The sequence below is a fragment of the Dermacentor albipictus genome, chromosome 2 (genome assembly GCF_038994185.2).
Source record: "Dermacentor albipictus isolate Rhodes 1998 colony chromosome 2, USDA_Dalb.pri_finalv2, whole genome shotgun sequence".
NCBI lineage: Eukaryota > Metazoa > Arthropoda > Arachnida > Ixodida > Ixodidae > Dermacentor > Dermacentor albipictus.
This window is the reverse complement of record NC_091822.1, coordinates 94,824,373-94,836,888: the sequence shown is the minus strand read 5'-3', so window position 1 is coordinate 94,836,888 and position 12,516 is coordinate 94,824,373. Positions and strand designations below refer to the sequence as shown.

Below are 12,516 nucleotides of genomic sequence, written 5' to 3'. Positions count from 1 at the left end.
AGAAGGTAATGAAACGACACACTTCTTTATAACTATTACACACAGCGTGCACTAAAAAACACGGACGAAGAATCGACAAACATGAGCGCTGACTCACGACTAAAAGTTTATTGCATTTAAAAACGTAAATATTTTCTTGGCTCACTATTTTGTTTTCCACAAGTAATGAATACCACCCTGCCACTGACTAGGCAAAATTATCCATGTTGGTCCTGTGTGTGATAAGAGAGCGGTCTGTGTACCAGATACCATGGCAACAAGATCATTTCCTCTCATTCTACTTTTTGCAGGTGCAATGTACCGATTTCTCACCGGATGATGCTTTGACCGGTATGCTCAAGTGTAACATGAAGGTACATTACCTGGGAGCGCTCGCGACTACATTGTCATGTGCGCACACCTAAAAAGTGTATTTACAGTCGCCGACCGTTTATTCGGACCTCACCAGGGCTGCGGAAATGTCCGTATAAACAGGTGTCCGAAAAAGCAAATTAAGAAAAAAAATGAAATCCTTTATTTCCACGCACTTATTCAGGCTTGGCCATAGGCTTGAAGAAATCGTGAATGTGCTGTTGCACGCTGTTCTGTTTACGCGCAATCAGATAAGCCTGAATCTCGGAGAGGGTCGTACGGTCATCATAGGCGGCTGAAAGCACAGTCACTGCTTGTACACGCTCCGCATGTGACGGCAGCATAGCACATGGTGTGTCATCTTCTGACTCGGAGTCATCGTCTGGTGGTGCAGCAGAAACCTGACGAATGATCTCGCCGTCGTCAAGTTCTGCGCATGTTAGTACAGCAGTGTCAGCACCTGTGAAACAGTCAAATGAGACAGTGTCCGGAATCGCAATGCAACCACTGTGCACGTCTCGGCAGAATATTTTCCGCTTATGTTGGGAGCACATCGGAAGGTGACAAATCTTGGGCCTCCCGGCAGCCGCTTGCCAGCATTCCCCAGCACAGTCTGCGCGGGCAATGTTGACGGCATTAGACGCTTGACGCGATTTTCCCGTATGCCGCGTTAGATCACCGGAACCTCGACTCAGCACTCAAAACAAACACTAGTCGCACAAACTAAAAACGTGGCCTACTCGCAACGTCGTGTGCGAAGAAACAACTCAGCTGCTGGATTGTCTTGATATGGCTTACTAAGCTGAAACCAGAACTGCTGTAGAGCCACTTTATCGAACCAGGAAGAAACGATGATAATGAGCGGGGATTTGCAGCAGCGCTACTTTGCGGGGCAGCAGGGAGGCTCCGTTCAAAACAAAAATGGCGTTCAGCAAGTTGAACCATGCACCGGTCAGAGTCGGTGCATGGTGCTCTCGATCGAGTTGGCTCAAGGAGTGTCCAAAAAATCAGACGAGAGGTTGCAGGGTGTCTGAACTTTCGGCAGTTGTTATACATTATGGTCTATGGGGAGAATGGTGGTGCTGCGAAGCAGACTGAATAATCGAGCATGTCCGAATTTTTAGAGTTTGGAAAATAAGTCGGCGACTGTATGCCTTACAGCATGGATTAGACTTCTTTGCTCAGCCAGCACTGCTGCTCACGACCTCAAGATGCAACAAGCACATCTCACTACCTGCACTTTTGACATGACTTCAAAACTCTAGCATCACTACAACAGATTAAACCAAGGTTCTTCCTTGCTCTCTTAAACACAGACCCATACAAGCACACACATAGGTGAAAAAGCATGCATATCCCACAGGCTATGGGAATCAGTTGAAGCAAAGCTTCCTTTAATGGTGGCACTGCTTGACCATTAATTAGTGCCAATTTTTTATGTTCACAGTTTTGTGAAGTACAAAAGTGTTGAAATGATGTTAAACATTATCTTGGGTGCAAAATGTGCTTGTCTAAACAGTACAAAGAATATACAGTGAGATGTTTTATTGCGGTTTGTCCTGCACAATTTGTATCACACCACCTCACACAGCGCACTGTATCATGGCACAACGGTTTATGTGCTGGTCTGCACCTTGCATATTATTGTTGCCTTGATGTAACGGTCTGGGTGTGAGCAAGGGCTGTGTAATGGAAAAGTATGGAACATACTGTGTGAGGTTTAGCATTTAAGTCCTCCTTGTGAAAACAATGATTTGTACCACCATTAGCTCTGAATGCAGGTAAAGGTGTGTTAAAGTGTCAGTACACAATGTTCACACCAATGGCCTCTTCCATAAAATTCGCAGCCAGAACATTTCGGCTTTTCTTAAATACAGTTAAACCTGGAAATAACGAAGTTGACAAAAGCTCGCAATTTTTCATTACATGCAGGTTTCCTGTGAAGGCTTGTAAGAATGATGCAAAAATGAAGCCAAATGGCTCAAGATGTCCGTGAAGGTGAACTCACCCTTTAACCCTTTGTAAGGCAAGGTATATTTTTTTCAAGAACTAAGAAAAATGTTGTGTTATCTGACTAAATGAAGCCAACAGAAATAGTTTGCACGAAATTTCAAGCCATAAGAACAAGTAGTTTATTCAGAAAAAGTGGGACAGATGTGTCTTACTGACACTCAATGAAATTTCAGAAAGTGGGACGTATTTGTCCCATCGCCTCTCAAGGGCTTTCAGTTCACTTTCGACCAGCATGAAAAGGCCCAAAACATGTTGCGCAAAGTGGCACATTGCATGCAGAGCACAAAAAATTGGTGCGAGCTTCTTTCTTGGCACTGGAGCACCAGCGACGTCGCCTCCTTTTCGCGACTTTCTGAGGGTGGTGTCCATCTCCCAGAAATCGGACTTTGTCCTGAACTCCTACCATTTTTTGGCCATTTTTGGTGCCTTTTTTGTTGGCTTTATAAGGCCGATTGTTAGAGCCTTTGAAGGTTTGGCCGTTTATCAGCTGGCGACCGAGGGCAAGCTGGAACCACAGGTAGCTCATTTGATTGTCTTCTTTCATTTGGAGGAAAGCATTCACTACTGCTGCATCCAGCAGAAAGTAGAAAATTCGGTACCAGGACTTTATAGATCTTCTGTCTGCCGGATACGCATTTCTCCTCTGGTCAAACCTGTGGACTCCACCCATCCAGGTGTTGTAGTCTGAGATGGCCTTTGGGCATTGGACAGACACGGACGAGCCATTGGCAAGCTTTCGAACAACGTCCGCAGTGTCGTTCGGGTGATGAAAGTTGGAAAGTGCGTGGACGTTTTTCGTATCCTTCCATTGGTAAGCCGTGATGCTTCCTTTTGTCCGCCATATATAGTCACCCTTCTGCAGCTTGTTATCATGTCTGATTTCTTCAGGGAGATTCTTGCGATTTATTCGAATGGTCCCCACTGCCAGAATTTTCTTTTCTTTCAAGGCCTCCATTAGCCGTGTGGATGTAAAAAAGTTATCAAAATATAGTTGTGTACCAGGCTCCACACCATCAAGCAGGGAGAGCACAACATGTTCTCCGAGACCCATGCTGGCTGGGCGGTCAGCAGCTTTCCCTTCATAAACCTGAAAATCAATAAGGTATCCTGTCTGGGAGTCAGCGCGGCACCAAACCTTATATCCGCGTTTTATTGGCTTCATAGGGAGGTATTGCTTCAACGAAGACCGTCCTTTGAAGCGCACCATGCTCTCATCAATGGATTGATGGCTTGACGGAGTGTATTGCCTTTTGAAGCTGGCATTCAGCGCTTGTTTGAGAGGGCATACTCTCGACAGTCTGTCGTACCCGTCTTCCCCTTTCTTTTTTTCTTTGCTTAGGTCGTTGATATGTAAACAGTTCATAATGTTTTGGAAACGGCGGAAAGACATGACCCTTGATATTTCGGGACAATTGAAGAAACTGTCGCTGCTCCAGTACAGATACATTTGATGCCTTGGATTCGTGCTCATCAGCAGCAGTATGCCGAAATATGCGCAAAGTTCATCAATTGTCAGCTCTTTCCAGTGCTTGCGGTTTTTCTGCTTTGCAAACCGGTTTGTCTCTGTTACTAGTGTATGCATGACACTGTCGTCAAAATATAGAGCAAAAGCTTCACACGGCCTCGTCGGTGATTTTGATGAGAACTGTGGGTCCCAAATTTTCGGGTCGCGGACGGTGTGCTCCGGTTCGCTGTTACCCCAGACTCCAGGCTCCTCTTCGACTTCTTCTTCAGCAGAAACTGCAGGCGCTTTCGGTCGTTTCCTTGTCTTTCTCGTGTAAGTAGCCTTGCCCTTTTTAGGTCTGCTTGTTGAAGCTGCTGCTCCATCGTCGCCGCTTCCGTCATCAGAGTCTGGCGGAGCGAGCTCTGGTACGAAGTCGACGTCTGTATCCCCATCCGAGTCACTCGACGTGGGGTCGTCCGGAAGGCTAAAATATAGCTCAAGCGCTTCTGCTGCCGTCAGAAATCGATTATCTGCATTTCAAGAACAAACAAAATATAAAAGTTTGAGTAACGTATTCCTCAACACATCGTCCCCGAAAATCGGGAAGTTAGTCCTAGCATAACTCATGCTGTTTTCTAAGGGTGGTCCTATTTATACAAGATTTTCAGGCTAAATATTGCTTGTATTCCTCAAAAAACGCGATTCATACAAGCTAGTGGGCTTTGTTTTGAAGCAGAGAAACGGAAATGCTCACCTGACATCTCGAATTATTCTTGTTTGGAGACACAACAAGAAAAAAATTCCTTCGCCTTCCCGAACGGAGACACAATTTTCCAAACAACGGACGCCTAGTACCACCTGTCGGAAAGCAGCAAAACTACTTTCAAAAGTAATTACAGTATTCGCAGATAGATGGCAGCACAGGAAAAAATGGGATGCATGCTTCCCAATGCCTTTGAAGAGCCCTTTTCGGCGGCGTAAAAAGTGGGATGTATATGTCCCATTGCCCTATAAAGGGTTAAGCATTTATTTTACAGCGAAAAACTGTAATTTCGGTTTGCTTCTTCTGCACGAGTGAAGGCACAACACGCCGCTCCAAAGAAGCTAAATCGTGTAAAGCTCCTACATCGCCACGCGAGCCGACGAAACAGCACTGTTCGCCTGCAGCAGTCTCATACAGCTGGTTAAATCCTGTATGGAGGCAAAAGCTGTAGTGCAATGTTCTTTGGTATTACTACAGCGAAATTTAAAACAAGGCTTTCCTTTACATCCATAAGCCATCAGGTTCCTTTGCTGAGAAAGAACATGGCATACCTTATGATGCTGTAATCCTTCTAGTTCTATATGGCATATGGACAAGCCGCATTGTGCATTGGCACGACGACGTCAAATCACAATGTATGCAGGCATACTTCTGCGCGTCCACAGCTCATTCATCAAACCCTAAAGCCTTCAGCCATATGTCTCCAGGTTGCTTGCTTTGAGAAGTTACCACATTGCATTTTCCAATGTTGTTGATTTGGCCTTTTCATTACCTGTTTTCAGTACATCAAAAAAGATGTGTCGGTGGCCTAACTGACCAGGCACATCTTTTTTTCTCTTTTACTGAAGAGACTGCAAATGGGTCATGCCTCCTGGCGTCACCTTTGACCCTTTAGCCTACTGCTCATGTGCACATTCTGCACGCTCTCAGCTATCCCCGTGGGAACGTCGAAGGAAGAGCAAAGGTGGCTTCGCTTTTATGAGAAAAGAAAATCACGCACAAAGGAAAGTAGGAATGGGGGAAGAGGAAGGATCCGTGTTTTACACTTCGCAGTGCCTGTTCTGTGGACCAGGCCACAGGATAAACTCTCACTTTATTCTGTGGACTAGACCACAAGATACATTTCAGCTTTATTTTGTGGACCAGGGGACAGTGCAAAATCGACTTCATCTTACGCTTTAGACCAGAGTCAGACCCACCAGACTGCGGCCATCTATGCTATGTGCTGTAGCCCATAGCACCCAAGCAACCAACCTTTCTTGAAGGTTTTTGTCGCCTGACATATGTGGTTTTTCGTATCAGTAAGTGGAAGCCGCAAAACGGAGCCGCAAACGCGCAGAGATAACTTAGTTCATATGCCTAATGGGTTCAAAGTTCAAAACCCACTTTACTTCAAACTTGCCTGTCATAAACACATTTAGATTCTGGCGATGTTAGCTTGACATTTAATATGCTAAAATTGCGGCTCAGATGGAAATACATGTGCCATCTCAGCATCACAGTCTACAAACATCGTGTTTGTAAAGTGATGCATTTTTTAAATTCCTGTTCATAAAAGCTTGCCTGCTGTACATGTACAGAACATATCCAGAGTGGTTATCAAAGCACACAAATAGCCATAATAATGCAGATGAAATGAATATTTATTATAATGTATTCTTGGCACAACAATGATTCTGACAGAGAGACCACGATGGTAGCAATGCCAGTGGTCTTACAAGTAACATGGTTCGTACAAGTTTCGAAGGCCAAAATCAGAACTATTTTTCTGAAGCACTATGGATAGCTTTATTGCATAAGAAATACAAAAATGAAGCGGTGACAATGGTGGTAACAATAATACTGGTTAGGGTGTCATCCATTATTGGTAGCAGTCTCTGCAAAACCATGTACTCGATTTGGGCAAACCATTAAGACATGCACATTTGAGATGTCTCCATTCCAGACAGGAATCGCAACAGACTGAATCCGCCTTGCCAACAAGTTTTTTGCATGCGGGACAGAACCATACCGGTTTTCTCTTCATTTCTACTAATGACATTACACAGAGCCAGGCATTATCTTCAAAGCATGGCTTTATCTCTGCCAAACTGCAGGTATCATCTAAAATTGCAGAGGACACCTTTTTTGGCAATACCTCCACCATGTGTTCTGAAATCTTGGTGCCATTCATTGCAGCTTCCAAATTGCAACTATCCACAAGCCATCCAAGCATGAATTTTGCACGATCAGCAGGTGCAGTCTTAGTGAACAGAACTGGATGTGTGCACCTCCGTTTTGTGGAGGGACTGATAAGTCTGCCGCCTTCCTTTTGGCCTTCCACTGTGCTTCAATGTTGCTGGTAACTTGATGTGGCCAAGGTGGTCCACAGAACCTAGAATCATACAACAGTTCATCAGTATCAATAAAAAGCTTCACAACAGTGTATTTCACTTTGAATCCCTGTTATGGTTTTTTGTATTTATACTGTACCCACCCCCTCTTTAATGCCCTCTGGGTCCCGAGGCTGTAAAGTAATAAATTAAAGAAAACAAAAAAACAAATTAAGTACAAGATAAGACAGAAGTGATATCTCTTTAGAAAAACCACGGAAATGCATCACTGAAAGCAACTGCCATCCAACTTACCACTTGTACTGCATGCTTGCTGTAATATTGCTGCAGCCACTCCTTCCGGGGTGGGCAGCGACATGGGCCCTGTTGTTCCTTTGCTGGGTGCTAGTATGTCCATGGGCTGGCCTGCCATAAAAATGTACAGTTCATTTTCACAGGTGCAATGCGTGTCGCTGCATAAAATATGAAACTAGTGCCGAGGCATAAACTGCAACGCAGCTTACCACTCGCACTGCATGCTTGCTGTACTATTGTTGCAGGCGCTCCTTCCAGAGTGTGTAGCGAAAATGAAACGCATTTATTTAATATGAACATGCCGAGCTCACTCTACGTCGTCATCGCTGCTAGCCTGATACGGTTGTGGACGCACGCAAGCATGTGTAGACAGTGTGGCATGGCTCGTACCTGTGGAAATGCGGCATGATCTCAGCGAACAGTTCGTCTTTGTTATCATGTGCTTATCTTCCCTATCGCTGTCATCTCCTCGTTGCGGCACTGGGAAAAAACGTCTCCCCTTGCTCCCTCCAATGACAGACGTTTTTCTTATTGATTCTGATGTCCCACCTGGCTTGAACACTTGACGATGCCTCTGTAGCTAGCACAACTTTTCGTTTGAATGCAGCACTATGGTGGCATTGTCTGTTTAGTGCTTTTACGATAACACCACACCACACTATGGTAGCTAGAAGGGGGAGGTGACGCCAACGGGAGGAGCACACCGCTCCTCCATTTCATGCATTGCGTTGGTGGCGTTGCTGTCCATAGTACAATGCGAGGAATGTGCAGCTGGCTTTGGACTTTCCGTGCATGCAATGCGTGGGCATTTCAGTGATCTTGCAAAAATGTTATTCGAGCATGACTACAGCTGACAGAATGCAATTTTAACCATCGAAAGCATTTGTTTGCTGCTCCAATACTTCCATTATATGGAAGTCCAGCCTAACTAAAACCTTTATTCTTGGACCCTTGCAGTTTCCGGAGTACAAGGAGGCAGCTTCCTCTTTCGAAAAAGATGTGAACGTGGTTCAGGACAAGCAAAACAAAACATAATAATAAACATTTATTGCGCATAATATTAATGGTAAAGTCAAATAAGCATCATAGAATTAAGTTCAATTCAACATAAAGATAGCACATTTACACATGTTTCTGTCTAAATACAAAGACAAATATGAAAACATTGTACACTCATAGTGCATCGCTCTGCACCAAAATATGTAGAGACAAGGATATCACTTTGCACTAAATAAAACAATGGAAATTAGAGCTTGTAGTTGCAGTATGCAGCTTAGAGCACCTGCCTAAGTTTTAACGTTTTCATTCTTTCCTGCTTTGCATTTCGCTTGCAGTTCTAGGCCTTGACACGGAAGTGTAGCATAGTAAGCACATAAAACTCAAATTTTGTTCGTAAGAGACATACTGAGGTCAGGGCAGCCAACAAGGGTTAGCTTTCTTAACCGCAGGAAGGAAACTAAAGCAATGATGCTTTCACTGTTGAGCTATCTTACACTAAAGCAGTGAGTAAAAGTCTTCTCAAGAGAGGTCGTGAGTGCATTGAGCTTGGCTGATGGGTACAGCAGGCCTCCTCGGTCAACAACAGCAGTGAGGGATGCAGCAGCTAAAGCTGATTCGTTCCCGCGTTGTAGGAGCTGCTGGCTGCACTCTGTACATTTGGTGCTTGCAATGCTCTTTCTTGCCGCGTAGCCAGCCATGTAATATACAAGTCTGGAATCTCTGGCTTCCACCACCATGGCTACATTCACTGAGCACTTCATGTGCTTTCGCAAGGTTCTGTGCTTTCACAAGGTTCCCTGCATCAAGAAGCTCATCCATTTTCCTCTGAGAGGACACGTCCTTTTCGTTGTCAGCTTCCAACAGGCTTCTTAGCAGTCCTGAGGATGCATTGCTTCCTGTCAGTAATTTTGCCAAATTTTGAAAGCTCAAAGCGTTTAGCGAGATCAGAAACTGGGAGGGCGTTGGATGATCATTGCTTCTGGACATTTGTCGAATGATTCCAGACAGTCTCTCCAAAGGGACCTGACACAAACAGCATGTCATCACATAGCAGAAGCTTAACTTTGTCGTCGCGTTTCGGAGCAGGTGCAAGGTACTTGGCCAGGCAACACGAAGTCTCTCGGTTGTACTGCGACTGAGGAAGTCCTGGGAGCCAGCAGATGCTTCTCATGTGTCGAAGTAAGCCAAAAAGCTTTCAATGCACTTCTCGTGCATCCCTCCAGGTCTTAGTGCACCTGAACTGCAGCTTGATGCCATTGCCTGAATCACGCTTTCTTTTTTTTTCCACAAAGCTGACTGTTGCAGCCGAGCTCCCATGCTTTTCTTTGATGTTTTCATTGTACAAAAAAAGGCCTCTGAGCGTCTCGTCACTGGAAAGCCTGAATGCATAATTAACCCTCATTTTCTCGAAACCGATTGGCCGCATGACCGATTTATTAATATGAGGCATCGCTTTGAGGTTGGTGTTATGCTGTTCATCAAGCTCCTGGTTCGGTTCCCACCTGTGGCAAGTTGTTTTTTCATCCACTTTAACTTCCTATAATTTATTGTTTCCTTATTTCATTTATTAAGCACAAGTAATTTCCCCTATGTTGTCCTTGGTGTCACTGTTTGTTGGCTTCTTATGATATGACTAATAAAAATAGGGCCCCTCGGTTAACCCCCTTTCTTTTCGTTTATGCTGAGTGCAGTTGTTACACATATCAGGCAAAAACCTTTCATACATACCAAAATTTTATGGACTGATGGGCGTTTTCTCTGAAAGAGTTTTGGTAACATAGCCAGAGTTTTGTAACATAACCATGAGCTTTGTAACATAACCAGCTTTATCTGTCTCGCCCTATTTTCATAACTCCAAGAAAAGTAACAAGTATTATTGTGCCATCCGGTATGTCGGTAATGTTAACCTGTGATTATGAAGTTACACAGACTGTGATGCTTATGATTTTTAGTACTCTGGGACACAGCAATGCCTTGTGTTCATGCAACAAAGCTTTTGGTAATGTAAAAATCTCTGTACTTTGCTGCCGCCTGTTTCCCGCAACAGAACTAGCTGTTCAAAAACCAATTTTAATATTTGCAGTCTATTTCCAATGTTTGCATATAGCCAGAATAAATAGACTTTGCACCTGAAAGCTCTCTTGTACCAAGCTTCGGTGATTTATGGGCAGACTTCCGAGGAACGTGTGAAGGTGTTTGTAAAATTCACACTGGGTTGCACCGCACCCAGTGCCAGCACTGCTTGCCTTTCTGGAAAAAAAAAAGTACAGATGAGAGTGACTTCATTATGTCGTAAGGGATGAACACGAATTTTTTCAGCACATGTCGGCTTAAAAATCACTAATAAATTTATGGTAACTTACTTGTGAGCTGGGATCAAGTTTTCCATTTTGTGCTTGATTTGCTTCACGGTGATGTACACAGCCTGTCCACACTCCTGACTTGCGAGCTCATTGAAGAGGGCTGTCATTCGTACGTATGTGGGCGCGTTATGTTGTTGAGTCCGCAGCTGGGACCGGTGGTCCCGCCACAAGTTAATCAGTAAATGCATTAGTGATGTCCAAAAGAAGCGTTTTTGTGGCAGAGCGCTCGCCTGCAGCATGGCATGTTGTTGCTGTGGGCTGCCATCATGCCGAACTGACAACAGAACGGATGGAAACAGCGGTAAAACGGAGACCGGCGAGCTCCGTTGGTGACAATCACCTTTGGGTTTCCAATGGCGCTCGCGCTGCCATCTAACTCCGCCTAACAGTCGTCAAGGCCAACTGCCGTTTTCTTTAACAGCCGTTGAAGTGCCTCTATAACAAGGGTATCAGTCGCCCACAAAGGAACATCCAAAGGTGCAACTGGTTTAGCCATTTACCCTTTCTGTCTCGAACTCTAGAAAAGAGGCAAAATAAAGCAGTTTTTTACCTATTTCTATCTTTGTTGGAAGCTTTTTTTTTTAATGTAAGGATAGGGTGACATATCATGAAGGTGCAATAAACAGTCATGTTTTACACCAGTTTTGAGCGGTCATTTTCCACTGCCACTTATAGCACATGCTCGAACAGGTCACCATATGAAGCAATACAGTACTTGCTTCTTTCCAACATTTGTGCTGTTGCAGTTTTGACCTATGACGTTGCAATCTCGCGGCAGACTGCTTTCTTTTACCTTTAGGGTGTCCGGTGTGGTTGTTTCGCTGCTATATATGCGACCTTTGACGTAACCCCACAAGAAGTCCACCGGTGTCACGTCCCGCGACCTTGCAGGCCAGAGTACAGGTTCGTGGCCGCCAATCCACTGTCCAGAAAAAGCTTGTCGAGCCACGCTCGAGACTGACTACTACTATGTGCAAAAGCACCATCGTGTTGAAACCAGATGTTCCGAAGGTGCGCAAGTGGAATGTTTACAACAGACGTTCACAGGGCCCTCGAGGATGTCAATGTAATGATTGATGTTTGATGTTTAATGGCGCAAGGGCCAGGAATGGCCAAAGAGCGCCATGCTAGTGTTACAGAGTTTGTCCTGGTATGATGGTTTCTGTGAATTTAATGTGACGTGGCTGTAAAGGGGCCTAAAAGAGCTTGAGTAAATTGTATAAAATATACGTGTAATAAAATTATGGCAATGATTATCGACGTGTAATATGAACACTAAAATGCATTGGGAACAGAATGGTACAATATACAAAATATGTCAGATGCTGAAATTTTCTAGAGCACTTCTGCCTCACCAGAGCCCTTGAAAGCCAAGGACCTAGAGGCATGTGCTATGTAAAGAAAACTATTGTAGAGGTACCCTCTTGAAATAGGATGCACTACGTAATTAATGGGCTTGTCACATGTAGCACAACATCTTTCAAGTAAGCAAGGACTGCTTTGGTCTTAAAAAGCGGTTCTACACCCAGAAACATGGCCGGATGCAGAGGGACGTGATGGCTGTATGCAAAAGGAAAATGTTTCTGTCTCTTTCGGCTTCCCGGCACTCCAGGAAGACGTGGAGGATGGAAAGCCTGTTGCCGTATCTACCACAGGTTGGAGGCTCGTTACCGGTCAGGAGAAAGATATGAGTGCCGAATGTGTGTCCTATTCTTAGTCTAGTGAACAGGACGTCTGTTCTTCGTATTTTCGTTGTTGGATGCCAGAAACCTAACTTAGGCTTAATTATGTGAAGCTTATTATTCGTTTCTGCGTCCCACAAGCGTTGCCAGTGGCTTCGCAGTTTGTTTCTGAGGAAAGGCTTCATGTCTGTGGCAGGGACTGCAGCAGAATGAATACCCTGCGATGCTATTGATTTGGCTATCTCGTCAGCAAGCACATTTCCCTCGATTCCTC

At 44.6% G+C, this 12,516-nt stretch overlaps 1 protein-coding gene across 6 annotated transcripts in view; it reads left to right on the top strand.

Annotated features, from left to right (window-relative positions):
* LOC135902698 (uncharacterized) overlaps positions 1 to 12,516 on the top strand; it is a 196,800-nt gene that overhangs the window by 88,249 nt on the left and 96,035 nt on the right. The window contains exons 6-7 of one of the 6 annotated variants that reach the window (XM_065432923.2): positions 291 to 355; positions 4,033 to 5,439. The exons of 4 other annotated variants lie outside the window; for them this stretch is intronic. In XM_065432923.2, coding sequence (XP_065288995.1) covers positions 291 to 327 — 37 coding nt within the window. In that variant the 3' untranslated portion in view covers positions 328 to 355; positions 4,033 to 5,439. Of the gene's footprint in view, positions 1 to 290; positions 356 to 2,283; positions 2,363 to 4,032; positions 5,440 to 12,516 lie in introns of those variants that run through there. One more of the 6 variants, XM_065432922.2, reaches the window with a different exon arrangement.